The 18537-nt window shown below is 43.2% G+C and overlaps 1 protein-coding gene across 1 annotated transcript in view; it reads left to right on the top strand.

Moving 5' to 3' along the window:
* The window catches only part of COTL1 (coactosin like F-actin binding protein 1), a 70314-nt gene that overhangs the window by 38052 nt on the left and 13725 nt on the right, over window positions 1-18537 (top strand). Inside the window, exon 3 of the mRNA XM_085639650.1 lies at window positions 1553-1710. Within this exon, the coding sequence (XP_085495776.1) occupies window positions 1553-1710 (158 nt within the window). The remainder of the gene's footprint in view (window positions 1-1552; window positions 1711-18537) is intronic.

Genomic DNA, 18537 nt, shown 5'->3' with positions numbered 1-18537 from the left:
TCTGCCTATAAACATCAGAGCAGCTTCCTCCCTAGTGACTTTTAGGAAAATGCTCAAAACTTGGCTGTTTAACACCTAGTCTTTACTTCTTTTCTTGCCAAACTGCTATACCCTATCCGCACCAAGACACCCATGGGTATATGTGCGCTTTAGAAATTTAATTAACATAGCGTAACAAGTCAGATTATCGTTCACCGTTGTAGGGGTGGAGATTTGCTGTAAATGTAAATGTAAATTGATACTTGTATAGCGCACTACTCACCCGCAAGGGTCTCAAGGCGCTTGTACGAATACCGCTGTGGAACCCATCCTGGCTTTCCCTGTGAGGCGTCCACTCCTGGGCACCCCTACCCCAGGCATCCTTAGCGTTGTGGAGATTAAGCAAGCTATTGCCCAGAGTTGCAGAGTGGGACTCCATGATTGGAATGGCACCGAGGCGAGAATTATCAGGTCCGTGGAATTTTTGAGCCCAAGACCCGCCGAGGCGGGGAATTGAACCCTGGTCCCGGGCTAGACCTCTGCATCAGGGTCTGCCGCTCTAATCATTGAGCCACACTTCTCCACATAATAGTAGTGCAAACGCTACTTTCTCTTACCATTAATTACATCAGCCAGGTATGAAGTAAAAGAAAGACAAACCTCTTGTCCTACATGGACCACTTGGTCCTGTATCTGCCTTCAGTGCCAGTCACATAATTTATACCTCACCAGTGACCATAGTAATTATGCCACAGACCCACTGTCTGCATCCTCCTCTACAGCCATACTAGCCCACGTGTTATCATCACTTTAAGAAATGTTCCTCACACTATACCATGTTGTGTGATCAAGTGTGCTTAATGCCATAGTTCGTCATGCAATGATCTTCCATATAGTGTAGGTACAGTGCTGGGGTTTGTGTCAGTGTGGCGATGAGAAAGGGGGAAGGAGACCTTCCAGGTCAGTCAGGCTTTTGTGCAAAAGTCTATCTTCAGGGAATTCTGAAGCTATGGGGTGATGCAGACCTGATGCTCCATGATCTCTCAGCAGTGAGAGCAAAGGTAAGTATGCTCTGTCCACCATCATGGCGGCCACAATAACTCCTTTGATGATGTCTGATTTATCATGCACTTTTTATGCTTGATGTCTTTTTCTATCACGTGCGCAATTTTGGTTTACCCTTGTCTTTTGTCTACAAGGGATTGAATTGCTTGTACCTTGGGGCACCAAATTATCCTGAAGTGCACATCATCTCCCCTTTTGACTCGAAGCCAACAGGATTTAGAGCTTTTCTCTACTGGTGGTTTCTACAATTCTATGTGCAAATACAAAACCATATATGGATTGTGTACAGAATGGTGGTAAAACGTAGCTCAAATATGATGTTCATGATACAATATCTAAACATTCACAAATCATTCTCGGGACTAGTTTGAGAAATTACTTTTAATTTAGTATGATTAAAGTACTTCAAATTAATTTTTATGTGGGAAGGGTCTCCTAGGTTGTAACTGGCAACTAAGAAACAAGGTGAACTGTTGGTATCAACATTTTTTTTTTCTGGTTTGTTTAGATGATATCCGGTTATTTGCCTACATCCGGTTCATGACGGGGGATGCCATGAGCAAGCGAGTGAAGTTTGTTCTCATCACTTGGATTGGAGAAGATGTTGGTGGACTGCAAAGAGCAAAAATTGGCACAGACAAAACCTTGGTAAAAGAAGTTGTTCAGGTACGTCAAGGCATATGTGTTTCTTCTGTGGAGTGTGTGAGATTTGGGAAAAGCCATCTTATTTCCATTTACAGATATTCCAATCACTGCTCGTCTTGGTTACAGTAGTAGTGCTTTTTTTGACCTAGGGACAGCTTTTTTAGGATTTACCAGTGTCATGTAATCAAAAACATTCATGAATAAAATATGAATACATGCATAGATGGGGTTTGGGCCAGCCTTCTTCGTCCATTGGTCTATTCTACTGTCATTCACACTTTGCTTCCACCTGCCAGTTCATAAAGCACGTGGAACTCGGTCAGCCTATTTCAGTCATTTGTTCTCTTACAAAGTGAGTGACTTAATTGTTTCCTGTGCTTATGTCCACCGCTGTCTAAGGTGTAATTCAGTGCCAGAGCTGGAGAGCCAATATTGTACTTTGCCAATACCTTTTAATTTCTATTATTTACCTTTCAAAAATATATTTTTAGTCCTCCTTGTTGAGTTTTTAAACTATGTCTTCAAGTTAAAGTAATTCAAGGCCAATAAATAGTGCATTTTCTTTGCATTAACAAGAATCATGTTTTCTGGTGATGTGTATTAAATCTAACAAGGGTTAACATCCCTGTTCTAATTAAATCTACCTGCTGGAAGTTCCTGTATTGTTATATTATATTAAACTTGTGTGCAATGGTTAATTCATTTTTGTACCTGGCCTCAGGCAATGATCTCTGCTGGAACACACATCTCATCCCACGCTATGCACATACGAAAGTGCAGCGGCCTTTTATGGCTTGTTGACAACCAATCATATTTCACCCATTGTTTCCATGCTCGCAATATAATATACAGGCTTTCAGCTACCAATGCTGCTTTTTTTGTTCTGTAAACTTTTACATCTGCCACCTATTTATAGATGTCATAGTAAAATTGAATATGCATCAGAGAGTGTTAAGTTATTGGTTATTTGTTTAGAGCCTTAATGAATCTGCTTCAAAGCGCAGGTAATAACTTCCAACTGGTTTAGGTCATTTAAGGGTGCAATCATTAAAGGGGGATCTTCATAATGTTTCTCTTGGAGTTGACCTTGGCCTGGACTCCCCAGTGACTGAATTTCCTATTTTGCCCCCTCAGAGCAGTTAATTGGCATTCAAGTAGTTGCATGACTGGAGATGCTCGCCTGTTTGTTTCCACATTTTGAGCTTCCTGCATGGATAGAACAACCACATGGGATATATAGAAAAGCCCTCTTAGTTTGGGGTTTGGAGAACTTCTTAGAGGGCTGGATGGGCAAATGAATCATAAGATCATATAGCCCCAAAATATGTTCTGTGGTAGCAGTACAACACCTCCTTACAAACACATACATAGATTGCTGCTGCAGAGACATAATGGCCCTGTGCATCTTGTCAGGCCCAGAAGTTCTGGAAAGGTTCTTTAGAATTATTTGCAAGACCTGTGGTTTGTAAACAATAGCTTTCGAAAATTGTGCTTAGCCCACATAAAAAGCTAATCACCGATAGCCGCCTTTCCTCTGCTCCATAGAGGCGGCCAGCCTTGTGGACTATGTTGGACCGGTGTCATATAGGGCTGATGTTAAAACATTCGGTAGGGTTAATTATCTCTCGTTCTCTGTCTAGCCTGAACATTTAGACATGTCTGAGCAGCCCTTCTTCAAATAATAATTATTGCTATGCTGTCAAGGTAACTTTGTATTGGGCAAGTTTATATTTGCTATTCTAACTCAATATATTGCAAGTCAGTATTGTGGAGTTAATATTTGTGCAGGTAAATGTTAAAAAAATCAGTATGTTGACTCCCCACCTTCTCAGCCTATTTCTGCTCATTCCTTTCCAGCAGAAATTCCCACCTGTATCAAGGCATTAATACCTCTTACACGGGATCAAAAAGAGACTTTGGAGAGGCCAGGACAGTGTTTCGCTCTAGCTGGTCACAACAATGGCTAGCATTTTTCTAGGGGAGATGTCATTAATCTAGTGCACTACTGAGTGACAGGCTCTTTTTCCAGATGTTTGTAAATATGCATCCGAAAAGGAGGAGTACATTTCCAAAGACAGGGTTTGACACTGAAGGTCGAGTAATCATGAACGTAAGTTATATCTGTTACAAAGACGAGCATGTGCATAAGCCGATCAGCCTTGGCACACATCCTTGTTTGTACTTTCATGCTGCCAAGTGTATTGTGGGATCCAGGAAGGAGTTCTGCGCATCCTGGATTGTTTAGGATTTGTGCCAGTCGTATCTTGGGCTTCAGAAAGTTGCTTCTCTGCTTACCTTGAATAACGTATGGCGAGTCCTGCCTGAGTGCATTATGGAGTGCAGGGAGCAGTTGCACATGTCCTAAATTGGTTGCTGCTGTTTCCCATAATGTGTTGGGATCCAGGACACGGATCTGCATAATCTGCACTGGACGTTAACCTGCACAAACCACATCTTATTATTCCGGATACAGGCCTATATATTCTGCCCTATGCATTGCAAAACACTTCTTGGTATCCATAAAGCACAGATACATACCCTACCGTAGCTGGTACAAAACACTTCTTGTTATCCAGGAAGCACAGATACATAACCTACTAAAGCTCGTACAAAGCGCTTCTTGTTATCGAAGACACCTCTATGTGACCAGTACTAGGTGATAACAAGCCCATCTTGTTATACAAGATAAAGATCTAATTAATCTGCACTAAATGGTGGAAAGTTTATCTTTTATCCAGCACTCCGTTCTGTCTAACCTGCACAAGATGATGCCAAGCACATCTTGTTATCCGGAGCACAGATCTATGTATTCTACGCTAGACAGTAACGGGTACATCTTGTTATCCTTACTCACTTCTACATAACCTGCATTAGATGTTGACAAGCACACCTGTTTATCCTAACTCATACCCAAGTAAAATGCACTAGACAATGCCAAGCATATCTTATTTTCCAGGACACAGATCTTTGTGATCTGCATTAGATGGTGCAAGCACATCTTGTTACCCAGAATGCAGATCTACGAAACATGCACTAGACAGTGCAAACATATATCGTTATCCAGGACACCAATGCATGTAACATGTCCGATAAAGCTTTACAGATGTTGAACTGGAAGCTGACGGGTTTTATCATGAGATCTATGACCTATATTGTTTGCACTGAAAAGATTGTGGTTGGTGTCTAGGGCATTGTGTGCTCCATGAAGTAACATCTACTCATTTGTGTTGCATGTGGACACGAGGTAGCAAAAGCATCTTGATATTCGAGAGGTGGTTCCTCTAGAGGAGGACTGTCCAACATTGGTCCACTAAGAATACATCCATGTCAAAATGTCTGAATAACCACTTACTGGGACGTCCAGAATAGGTCCTGATATGTTGGATCCAAGCCAGTTGTGTAAAATAGACATGAAAGATGCATTTAGTACAATACATCTAATTGTAATTTATTTACATAGTCGGTGGTTATCTTGGAAATCTGCCTTGGTTCTCGCTATACTGAACTTTGGACCGAATTTGGAGCTTGGGAAATAGGTCACCCCTTCACAAATTTGATGAATATCCCATCCACCATTACCAGTAGGATATCTGCCGCTTTGTAACCGAGTAACCCGTCCTCCAAACTCTAAACGGCCCTGGATTAATTGTTTATAAATTTATTCTAAGTGGATATTTTTAAAACCAGGCATGGATTCAGCCCTCCCCGACAAGCCTACAACATCCCTGCTCTACTGATACATTCCGCATATAACGTTTAACGTTCTGGCTGCTTCCAAAGCTGAGTAATTTTGAAAATGATGGAGCCCAGTTCACTTTCAAGGGCAAGAAATTATAATGCACCAGTGCAACCTACAAGACAGCTTGGGGATTGTATGTCAGAATACCATGTACAGAAATCTAATCCACATAAGTATTGTGCCCCAATTAATGTTTACCCAAATATTGTCCAGTTGGATATAGAATGTCTTTTATTAACTCCTGTGAGGGGCTATTTTAGCAAACGATTCTTAGGGCACAGTATTTCAAAGGACATTTATGTCCTAATATTTGGGGCCATACCTGGCTGGTTGCAGATGGCTGTAGTGAAGGAAATTGGGTTATTAGTTGAGTAGGGTGAAAGCCACACTCGGAAATCAAACACATTCGTTTTCAGGGTGAACCACACAAGTCGCTAAATAAGCCTCTGCTTAACCCTCTGGTAGCTTGGCACAAACGCACTAGACATGACATGTTACATTCTAGGCTTAACCTAGAGGCGTTATGTAAAGTATTTTTGCGGCACTCAAACAATGATAATGTGAAAACCCTACCCAAGAAAAACCAGTTTAGAAAGGTGAAATGTATATTACTGAATAAGATGAAACACAAATAACAAAAATCCAATTAGTAGAACAAGTTATACATTTTTAAATTTTTAGGTGAAAATGGAGCCTAAAAGCACAAATAACTACTTGCGATTATCTTCTCATGCAGGACTGGCAGGGACGTATCTTCATGGGGGCTGTTTGGGGTGTTACACCTCCCTAATAAGTGTATGCTTTAATAAATAGTTGGGTACAGGAGCTTTCAGTCAGATATGGTAAGGTGTCTTTTGGATTTCACCTGGGAATTTTAAATAGTCACTCCGACAACCCCCCTGCAATGTAACATACCTATACGTATGAGTATAAGGGCCAAGCCATTGACTGTAATGGAGTGTGTGTGCACACACACACACACTCACTTGCACACACACACTTGCATGCACACACTCACGCACACACTCGCTCTCTTACTTCTCTCTCTGTTTTAACTCCTAATCCACACTCCTTTCCCTGTTCACTGTCCCTTAAGCCCCCCCCTAATGTGCTGCTTCTCATGTAATGATTAACATGATATACCAGTATGATTGTCGGAAAATCTGAAGCTCACAACCCCCAGTCTTACTGACCAAGCTACACCCCTGTGGACCTGGGTAAAGATGGAAGGTCAGGCTGAGCGCATTGGAGCGTCGGTTGGATGCAGGGACCAGGTTTGTCCCACTGCACTGTTACCTTGTCAAGCTTGCATGAGGAGTTGTTGTTCACGTAGATGGGGGCTGCAAGGAGGCTGTTGTTGGCACGAGGAGCTTGTGGGGCATCGCGGATGGTTGCTGTTGTCACACGAAGACCCAGCAACTGCTGTAAAATCGCGTTGGTGGTTGTCGCGGGCTGCCACTGTTGGTGTACTTCGAGACTTGTAGGGATCCTGATTTTTAGCTCAACCTGGGTATTGAGGATATCTATATTGTCACTTGTCGTTGGTACTGGGGAACCTCTCACCCATTAGTTTAGTTGTTGCAACGAGGTATAAAGTGAAGGTCACCCTCAAGCCTTGCGTTGGCGGCTGTCACAGATGGTCGCTGTTAGCGAGAACTGCGGATCCTGCTGGAGCGTGGCATTGGCAGCCTTCACGGGCAGTTGTTTCTCGGTGCGAAGTCCCTTCACGGACACCAGGAGGGAGCCTGAAACCTCTGTATCTTTACCTTGAGTTCAGGCGGAACACACTCCGATACCAGCCAAAGGTTGAGGACCTGAGGGCAACTCTTGGGGATCGGGCACACTCCAGCAGATGCAAGTATTAGGGCTCAGACTGATCCAGGCAGGGCCAGTTGGTGCTGGTCAGCTGGGTAGAATCGGGGGTGCCGCTGGGAACCTCTTGTGTACCTGTAGTCAAGCAGGAAGTCAGACAAATGATCCCTGGTGTCACTTCTGTGGAGCCTGGGTTCAAGGCAAGCAGGTCCAGTCTTCCTTCTTCAGACAGCAGAGCATTCCTTCCACAGTTCCATGAGTGTTCTGATGAGAGGTTCTGAAGCTGACACTTTTATCCCCAGTGCTAGCCTTTGGGAGGAGGATTCACCCTATGTCTATCCTTCCCCCTCCTGTGTTTGGCTCCAAACTGTCTAGGGTAACATAGGGCAAGCAGGCGTATGTGTGAGCTGCATAGGTCACTGATGGGGCAGGCAGCCCTTAGAAGTCAGGGACAGGATGGGCAAGACCTGACACTACCCTTTGAAGCCCAAGCTGGGCTGAGTATAACCTCCAGGACATCCTGCTCAGGTGAGCAATACACTGCCCAACACCTAAGGCCCTTTTGACTGGTAGCAATAAACAAAACACCACAGGAGCGCCATTCACAATCCTGCAACCCTGGACTCTGGTAGAAAAGCATATTTGCGTTAAGGCAGAAAAATGCCAACTTTCTAACAGTGGCATTTTCTGAATGGTTACCTAAAATCATACTTTAACATTAATTAAGATTTTAAATTGCATTTAATGTAATTAGAAACCGCATTTCTCTGACTGGTTCCAAACTGAATTTATCGCTTATTAAGTGTAGTAAGGAAACCCAGTATTCATCTGTGGGAGAAATAGCCTCACAAAAGTGAAAAATGTCTGTAGGAGTTTTGCACTGTCGGGACATTTAAAACGTAAACACATATGTCCTACTTTTTAATTGCTAAACACCCTGCCCTATAAGCCCCTAGAGCCTACCTTAGGAGTGACTTATAAGTATGAAAAAGGAAGGTTTAAGCTTGGAAAAAGGTTTACTTTGCCAGATCGAGATGGCAGTTCACACCTGCACTACAGGCTTCAGTGGCAGGCCTGTGACCTGTTTTACAAGGCGACTTTCATGGGTGGCACAATGAGTGCTGCACCCACCTAGTAGCATTTAATTTGCAGGCACTGAATTAAATTTAGTACCATCTACTAGGGATGTATAAGTAAATTAAATGTACCAATCGGGTGTAGGCCAATTTTGCCATGTTTTCAAGAGAGAGCAAAGCACTTTACCTCTGATTAGCAGGTGGCACAGTGCATAGAGTCATAAAATCGAACATAAACTGGTTTAGCAAAGAAAGAGATAAAAGGCAAAAATCGGTGGTGACCCTGCGTAGAGGGCTAGGTCCACCATGCAGCATGGAACATTTGAACTCTTGTTACCACCTATGTTCTTGGTTTGAATGATTTTGAAGGTGTGAACCAAGGAGTAAGAGTGCAGAACGAACGTTTTCCTCGAGGTTATTATTGCTTAAAGCAGCTTGCGTTAATGGCTAACTAGCTGCATTGTGTGTTGGTTTGTGATGGGTGCAGCAGCAGTGTAGACCATTTGTACCAACTGCGCAGGGCTCCGGTGAGCTGTATTTGTTCAAGTATGCGATTAAACAGATGCAGATTGTTGAACCACTCCTGCTGCCTAATAGGACTTAATCAGATGTCACATGGGCAAACAATGGAAGCTTGCTCTCTGTTCAAGGAGTAAGGTTGTACTCCTGCATTACTGCCAGGTGGCAATGGCACACTCAGTCTTTTACACGGATCACTCTGGTCTGCAGGGGAAAGCAGGAGATTTTCTGCTAGACCAGGACCTCTAAAAGTCTAGAGAAATTATTGATAATCTACCCACGTTTAGGAAGTTCTCCCCTAATTTTGCTACCAGTGCTTCGTTTCTACCAGTGGGTGCAGATCAGGATTTATTTTTTATCATGAGGGTTTGACTCGGAGTAATAAGGAAAAAGGCAGAAAATGGTGAAAATAGGAGGAAGAGAAAGAAGGGAAAACTGTGGCGAAGGGAGAAATCAGATCCGAAAAAGAACTTGCAAGGATCGAAGAGCAGGAAGTGTAAAAAGAGAGCTTTAGTATTCAGGAGTTCTGGCATGTGGAAACGCCAGTGGCAGCTGACAAGAAGATCTTTCGGGCAGGGCATCAATGTGTTTTGCACAGGCCAGTTATATGACCAGCCATTCTGCTCCTGAAATGGAAATTGGACATCGGGCTGCATAATATGTATAGCTTACTGGGCGAGATGCAGTGTTCTCGTTTTGGCACTATTTGAAATGTAGGTATTATATACTACATGCAAATAACTGGAAGAGACCATTCAATGTTATTGGCTGCCAACTTATGTTCACTGGGAATAGTTTAACGCACTGTGGCCTAGTGAGGATTCATACAGGGCCTTCCTATTAAATGTGAAACGTACTTTGGCACAACAGGAGTACTTCTTTTTACAGGTATTTTCAGCATTCAGGCCTGCATTGTGAAAGTGTCTGTGTCGCGAAAATCATATATCCCCACAGATGTCTGAAGTGCCCAAGCCCAAGAAGACGCTGCTTGTATGCGCTCAAGGTGCCTCACTGTAGGCTACAAATCTTTTGTGTTTGCAAGTTTTAAGACTCCTTATCCTCTAGCAATCACAGACTCCAGTGTGCTCTGGTTTCCAGGTTTATTTTGATAAATGTATTCCTAGTTGGTGGCACCAGCGTATAGAATATGTAACTTTTATCTCCACAGTGGCTACAGGCACCTCCTTCTGCCCCTCCATGTCCTGTTGAGCAATGGGGTGGAAGACAATAGTTAGTAAAACATGTTGACTAAACTAAAGGAACATATTGGAGGCCCATCTCAAAGTAATAGTTATTGGCAATGATGATGAAACGGTGTGACACATGATAGCCAACACAACATTTACATTGCAGTGAGGCATCACGCGAAAAACTATTGTCATAGATGCTGATGCCACATGTGCCCTCTTGTCTCCAGTTGTACACATCAATCGATGATAAGGGCTAGGAAAGGGGGTCAGTCGTCATAAGGTTAGGTTCACAAAATGGTTTCATCATTATTCTTACAAAAGTGTTTGTCGATAATTAAGCACCGGTTCAGAGAATCAATACATTATCTTCCATCTAGCCCGTCTTAACTTTTTCATCTGTACTTTCCTGTATGCTGGGCAACTAACTGATTGATGAAGACTAGCAATCTTAAGCTGGATGGTGTAAAACAGATTCTCTTCATAGAAGGCAAAAGCATTTTGGACTTTAATCCTCGGACCCTAAAGTGTAAGTGATTGCCCTTTCCTTGAACTCTGATTGAGAACACATGAGTGTCAATCAGTGGAGACCACTCCTTTCCTCGTTTGATGTCTGCTATTGCTAAACTGTGCTGGGAGTATGTTTCTGTGTCCTAGTGCAGGTTATGGTTACCGGGAAGTAACTACGATGGATACTCGCCAATTACAGTAGTTTCCTAAGACCTTAGTTACTGTTGCACTCCAGTTTATATTTATAAAGTTTTCTATAGCGCAAACAAGATCCCAAAAGATATCAGAGCGCTTTACAGTAGTATGAAAGAGAGGACATGAATGAGGTATCAACATCAATTGGGAAAAGGAAAATAATACAGTAAACTGACGAATTCAAACAACAAAAGGGGGTAAACATATGCAGTAGAGAGGAGCCATATCAAATGGAGGTGACCCTGGTGATAGCAACAAAGTCAACCAGTCAAGTGAGCCTAGCCACTTAAGGTAGGAATTTGCTCATCAGTTGGGTAGTGCAGTTATTTCCATGTACACTTGACTCTCCCGAGGTATCTAAGTCGAGCAGACGAGACTAACTCCAAAAGACAGAATAAAGTTTGGATGTTGGATACAGTATGAAGCAGAAATCATAAACCGAAACTCAGTATCCAGTTAGAGGTTTTTTTAAGATAATGTGCCTATTTTTACAAAGAAGAAAAGTATAGTCAGAATAATGATTAACAAAGAAAACCATGTGATTTTGGTCCTCTCTTGGGCAGATATGACCCCAAAGCTTTGCATACTGATTACGCAGTAAGGTCCTATATCTGAAAATATACTGAAATCTATGGTGGATAAAATTATCTTATGGTCAGGAGATGATTGTAGGCATCTTAAGTCTCCGGAAATCCTTGCTTCTTCTTCTTATTTTTTTTACTACAGACTCTGTGTCTCAAATGTTGCAGGTTTCTGACCATACGTTACAATTCCATCAGTGTGGTATGATATTAATTTCTTCTATTTTACTGCCCTACTGTCCTTGGGTTGAAAAAGGGACATTTGAGGCCAGGTGGCAGTGGTGTTTTCAAAATACCAAACCACAAAAGCCTCGATTCCTAAAGTACATTAGGATTTCCAAAGCACTGGATTGAAAGGATCTGGTTGGGAAGGACACAGTTATTGGGACCAGTAGCAGCTATTACAGAGCACCCCAAAGTCGATGATGAGGAATGTCAAAGATGCAGGAAATGGAATAGCGCACACAGTGGACTCTGAGGAATCACGCCTGTTTTTTTGGAGTGCAGCAGTAAATGCTCAAAGAACTCCTTGGTCGTAGAGAGACAGTGTGGATTTCTGAGCCACTGCTGTCCTATTGACAGACCAATCCAGACCCAGCACAAAGTGAAAGGCTACAGGGGTGAGTATTTTAGGAGACCCAGCTCAGTCACCAGGAGAGGAAAGCTGTTGTGCAGACATGCTGCCAAGGAGACCAAAACCAGTGTTAGGAAGTACTTTATTTTGGATTAGATTAGGTACATGGATTTAAGAAGGAAGCTACATGCAAGCTTCAAAAGACGAGCTGAAGCGAAAGCCTCTGTTTTGTTTTTGCAAAAGACCCCATCCACTCAGCACATGGACTCGCACACCATGAATACACAACAAAAGCACCCTACACACGTTCCACAAACTTCCAGTTATGAGCAGAGGGAAGGACTGTAGTTACAGAGACCTGAATGGCTTTTCCGAAGACCTTTTCTGAAGATGACATAGGTCTCTACTCTACGGATCAAGCTTCCACCAACCCTCTGTCGTTCCATAGCCCAGTGAGGGGGATACTAGTTATCGCCTACCATGGATCCGGGTACAAGTATAATGTACCCTCTGCTGTACAGCAGGGACTTCAGCTCTGCTGGAGGATCAAAACAAACTATGGAGCACCTTCAGTGATGAAAAGAACATAGCAGGCTAGAAAGCCAAAAAGTGTGCAAGGGTCATAACTTTCAATGCATGTGGGGATTTCAGGATTACGCCTTCTATTTTCATGTGGGAATCCTGAGGTAAATTCTCTCTATGCTCTCTGAATCCTTCAGAGACCGTGTCAACCCCTCCATAATTATATCTGTGAAACCAACCACACTGCGATCCGAACCAGGCATCACGGCTAGTTATGAGGCTGATACTGTTCATCAAAATGCTGCATACCTACGTATTGTGTTATATGCATTTGTTTAGTGCTTACTGCACTTTGTGTTAGCGCTTTAGTGATTTTTGGGATCTGCGAGTGCTTTACTTTTCAGGTGTATACTTTAGGGGAGCAGCTACATGCATATCCACACACAGTCTTTGCGTCTTAGTGATTATTCACATGAGGTTAGATGGCTTTGCAATGACTTATGCAAGTGTTTGCCATCACTGTCAGGGTTTAGTGGTGTTGCTGATATCACATATTTGGTGCCCGCTGTGGTCCCTCATATGGAGATGTTGCTCTCCTCACAAACAAAGATTGCTACAGCTCAGAAACTTCATTAATTTCTGCATAAACATACACACGCAAATCGTACAGCCTGCTCCTCACCCTGCGGGCTATCTCGATTGCAAATAAGATAGTGGCCTGCACTAGTGATATTTTATTTAGTCATTGTATTCCAGAGAAACATCAGATCTTCAATGATCCTCAAAATTTGATTGGGTTGGTGGGTGTGCAGGGCGTGGTGCTTTTCAGTGTGCGGATTTGTGCCAGGGTACTCTTGCAATGGTACGGATGCCACGCTGAAGCCGCATTCACACCACACCTCAGAATAGATAATTGTGCCTGTAATTACCATGCTGCCGATCAGCAATAATCCCAGCGCATCAGCCTTGAAACAAAATAGTGCTCAGCAATAATATTTACATGGAAGAGTCTCGAGCCGCCAAATCCTTTCCTGGAAATATCTTTTGATTGGCCCATAACACTTAGGGTGGTTGTCTCAGTGGGTTGGGAAGGTGCGGATGAGAAAATTGGAAATAGATACATAGTATATATAGATAGATATAGAGATATATTTTTTTTATCAGTGGTCCCCACTAGTTTTAAGCAAATGCTTCATACTCTTTCCTCCAAAATTGTAACCTTGTATAGGAAGTTGTCTAGAATCGAACATGTGTTTTTCACAAATAGTGACTGTTTCCCCCATTCTGTTTTCTTTGACGATATCTGAAAATAAGAAAGCCAAAATGGAGCGAAACAGTTTTCAGAATTATAAAATAAAAAATTTGATGCCGGTTCTGTAAGCATTAACGGTGATAGCCATCCCCATGAAGTTGCTTTCGAAGAGACAGCCATTTCTTCAGTTTTTAGACTGAATCAAACCTACTTTTGTGCTTTTGCCTGTGAAATAACCTTTTTGTTCTTGATTTTGATTAACATTGTAAAAATTAAATATGCAAAATTCATTTTCTCCTACTTGATTGTATTGTTAAAGGGCTCGATTCAAGACTAACTTCGGTAGACAAAAAAGTTAAATTTGTCATCGAAATTCTAAAATCATGCTTGCCTACATAAAGATTCACAAAATGTTTAGACCACAACTCCTGCTTACAGTTGGTCAAAATTTGCAAGCATGCTGAATTTTCTGCAGTCATACTTGTAGGGATGGCAAAAGTGGAGGTTAGGGCGTAGAAATGCAAAATTCTTGGAACAACAACCAAATTGTATTGTAACTTTGTATGTTTTATACGCATTCTTTTAGCTATCTCTACCGAAGACACAAATGTGCATCTACTTATACAAAATTTCAAATTCTGTTTCCAAGGCTTGAATGGGTATGGAACTCTCCCATATTTCATGGGCATTCAGAGAAAGGGCTTTTCCATCTTTAAAAAATATTTTCGAGCTAGAGAAAAATAGTTAAGGTACATTTTACTCTAAAAGTAAACATTAACTGGTAGATTTTCTCTGTCAGAAAATCTCATTGTTTGTAGTTGGCCCTGCACACAGAATTCTTCACATTCTGTAGCTAATGTGCGCAAGACAAGACACTTTTCCAAATCACAGGTAATTTGTAAATTTGCATGCATGGTATCTTTAAACTCGGCCCAACTCCAGGAGTCTGGATCTAAGAGGGCTTCGAGGTAAAGAATGTGGGGAATTAAAATTCACGTGGAAAGTGGGCTAGAACCAAAAAAAGGATTTGCTGTTTAAGATGCTGACACGGGGGTATGACTTCTCTTCTGAAGGATTGTTGAAGCATGAATGACAAATGTAAATTTTAACCTATTCGCTGCGGCGCAAATTCCGCCGCAGCGCTCCCGCAGTGCTGGCATTCCGATCGCGGGCGTGGTCATGACGTCTCCCGGCTGTCGTCCGCACACGCCCATCGTGACTCATGACGGCCGGGAGACGTCATGAGCACGGAAGAGGTTAAAATAGTGTGGGCAAGTAGCAATGATCAGAACATGAGATATGGATATGAGGAGACAGGCTCCTCCCTAAGGAATTTTGGACAAGGGATATGAGAGTTTATTGCAGTGTCTTGAAGCTAGATTGATCTTGCAATGAGGATTTCAGTGGCTTGTTCAGAAGAGGATTATTTTAAAAGTATCATGTTGGCCTATAGAGCCATCTATACTTTTGGCCCAAGTACCTATCTGACCATTTTATACATTCTACTGCAACCAAACGTTTACGTTCCACTAGGATCTTCTGGTTTCTAGCCATAGGTTCGGGTGCTCCAGGAGAGGCAGCTGCTCCTTTTCCTTTTTGGCCGCTCGGCCTGGATAATCTTCCAGCGGACATTGTCCTACGGGAAATGAGCTGCATTTCCAACCACTTCTTAAAACTTAGCTGCTTTCTTCATGCTGTTTGGGCTCTGGTGTCGACTATTCTGGTCCTTGCAGCACCGGGACGCGTCTAGGAATAGCTGATATGTTACACAAAACCTGATCCATCATTGGTTCTTTCCTTCAGTAGCCAAAAAGAATCCATTGTTGTCCTGCATCTTCCTACTTCAACTTTGCTGTATTAATAAGTGTCTAAGAGACACTGAAGGCTGCAATTTCAGTTAACTCGTTTGTAATTTAAAATGGACTGTGTGAACACATGACTTATGGCTGCGATATGTGTAAAGAATTGAAAAAACGTAGGCCTCGTGGATAAGTTCTTTGGAGGAAATGTGAAAATAAGGCAAAATTTGCCTCTGGCAGTTTCTTGCAAAATGTCACTAGTTTCCCATTTATGTGCCTGTTAATGGCAGTAGTATGACCGGCCCTTTTCAGAAACTTGTGCGAAATCAGCTACTGTACTGGGAAGTACACCCTTTGTACCAACATTTATTTTTAAGTAATTTCTTCTTGCTCCCTTGGTGTTGCCTGGCACCATTGTACAACACCCAGTTGACTAGCCAGCTGGCTGAATTCATGCATGTTTGTGGCCCACTCTGTGCCTCGTTTGCTCTTGGGCTACCGCCCCTGTGTGTCAGGTGGCACTTCCGAGCTCGGAATGCCTCCACTGTACCCGCATGTGCATACACAACCATGGAGACACTGTCTCCTTGCTTTGCATGTAGCTTTGACATTGTGATGCTGTTATTTTTTTCCTCGCCTGTTTTATTTACAAGTTTGTGAACATCTAGCTTTGTGCACACTGTTTAATATAATCAAAGGGGCACAAAGTATCCTGTTTGGTGGCAAACACACAAACCTCCGTGTTGGATAACCGTGCCCTTATTCCTAGGGCTTCACAAGCATTAGCTGTGCATGCACTTTGTCATACCGCACACAGAATGTGTCCATTAGTTCGGTGTTCACTGCAATTCTGGTACAGCCTGACCTTCACAAACAATAGCTTTGTGATCATTCGACCTGTTCACAAACATTACACACCCTTCAGCCAGTGTCCCTACTTCTAACACTCTTTTTGTTAGACATCTCAGATTTTGTCTAGTGGCCTCACTATAGATAGCCTTTCTACTAGCTGTTTCACAGACTCACTGTCCAACATGGTGATACTTGGTCTTGTTTTGCAATGTGTAGTATTGGGTTTTGGTGTACTTTCCATCTGATATGATCCTGCTTATACTACACATATATTTAAGATGGACAGTAGTATTTAAACAGTTGTGTTCATACCCCTCTTGGTTGCGCCCTTATAAAGTTTTGTTGAATGGTTGCCCGTGTTGTACTGTACCTAGACTCACTCCACACACTGTCTCTTCAGTGAACCTTTGGACTGCTCACCCCTTTCAACCCAGAGAGCCAAGGATGCTTAAGTGAGCCCCACTTTCTTTTTTGTGGACTGAGTACCTCCTGTTCTGATTGCTGGTGACCCCGAGACTTCTTTAATCTGCACAGCTCAGAGTCCCTTGTACTTGCACATTCCATGGAACTTTGCCTGGAATTTGCTCTTCATGAGTTATTCATTGTAAGGAAGTCAGAGACGCCAAAATTCCCAGGCGCATACAAGCGGACATAACGCGGCACGCACCACAGCACGTTGACCCAGGACATCCACCCCACAATATCAGGCCTAAGCTCTTCCACACTGTATAAATGATGCCTTGTAATTATTTAAACAGACCATTTTGTAAAATCAAGCTTTGGCAATGCTTGTATATTTAGTCATGCCCAGTAGTATGATGTAGCACGATGCCACACCTGTGAGGTTTTGGCAAGGGATACCCAACATTTAACTTAAGTTGCTCATCTCATAGATGAACCCTTGGCTGGTTGCCTCCAAGGGCTGCATGGGCCTACATGTCACACATGGACACATTACTAAAGCATTGCTCTGTTGTACTGTATTGTATGTATTGGTTTCGTTTTCACATCTCTCCTCAGCACAATGCAGCATTCTTTGTTAGTTGTGTTGCAAGGGTGCCTTGGCCTCTAATGCAAGCAAGTGAAATGGACTTCCTGCCCCCGCCTCTTTTGTGTAGGAAGATGCATCGATTAGTATCACAGCATCCACACTCAACATCCCACAGCATCCCCACTCAACATCCCACAGCATCCCCACTCAACATCCCACTGCATCCCCACTCAACATCCCACTGCATCCCCACTCAACATCCCACTGCATCCCCACTCAACATCCCACTGCATCCCCACTCAACATCCCACTGCATCCCCACTCAACATCCCACTGCCTCCCCACTCAACATCCCACTGCCTCCCCACTCAACATCCCACTGCCTCCCCACTCAACATCCCACTGCCTCCCCACTCAACATCCCACTGCCTCCCCACTCAACATCCCACTGCATCCACACTCAACATCCCACAGCATCCACACTCCACATCCCACAGCATCCACACTCCACATCCCCCATCCCCCAGCATGTCTACTTAGCCCATGCATTGACAGACAAGCCAAGACACTACCGGGTGCAGTGGGCCCTTCATACATATAGGCCCGGGTGCCACTGCACCTGTTGAACTAGCTGCCCCCAGAAACATTTATACAAGTAGCCACTTGTGAGACAAGCTGGCCATAAGTGGAACGGTAAGGGAAGAGAGTTTGCTAGGACTCAGTGGTGGCTGGTGACATTTGAAAGTGGTGAGGCATAAAACAATTGTCGTAGGTCACTGTGGGGAGCGAGCGTAGCGAGCGAGCATGAACCACCTACGGGGGTTTGGGGGGGGTCCTCCCCCCACAATAATTTTGAAAAAAGAGTGAGCAAATGGTGCATTTTCAAGCAATAATGAGAAGAACAGACGGTGATGAAAATAACGGGAACAAAAAATTAGATAAAGAGAAGGGATCAGGGTGAGGCCTGTAAGCGATGGATAGGTAATGTGTCAGGTCCGAGATCTACAAATAGGGACTGAAGAAACAGTGTGATGGACACAGGCAGGTGCAGGGGTGATGGACCAACAGTGTGACCATGCAGGTAGGTAAGTGATGTACAGATGTCGTGTCATATATTAGAACAGGAAGAGACAGATGGGTGATTGAGGTAGTGTTTGTCAGAATAGACAGTGTATCAGGCACGTAGACTGTGGGTTGTACATAGAGGGACTCACCGAACAGGCATGGGGTAAGTGATGG

Source organism: Triturus cristatus, chromosome 12 (assembly GCF_964204655.1).
Source record: "Triturus cristatus chromosome 12, aTriCri1.1, whole genome shotgun sequence".
Lineage (NCBI taxonomy): Eukaryota > Metazoa > Chordata > Amphibia > Caudata > Salamandridae > Triturus > Triturus cristatus.
This window is presented reverse-complemented; position numbering and strand designations above follow the sequence as displayed.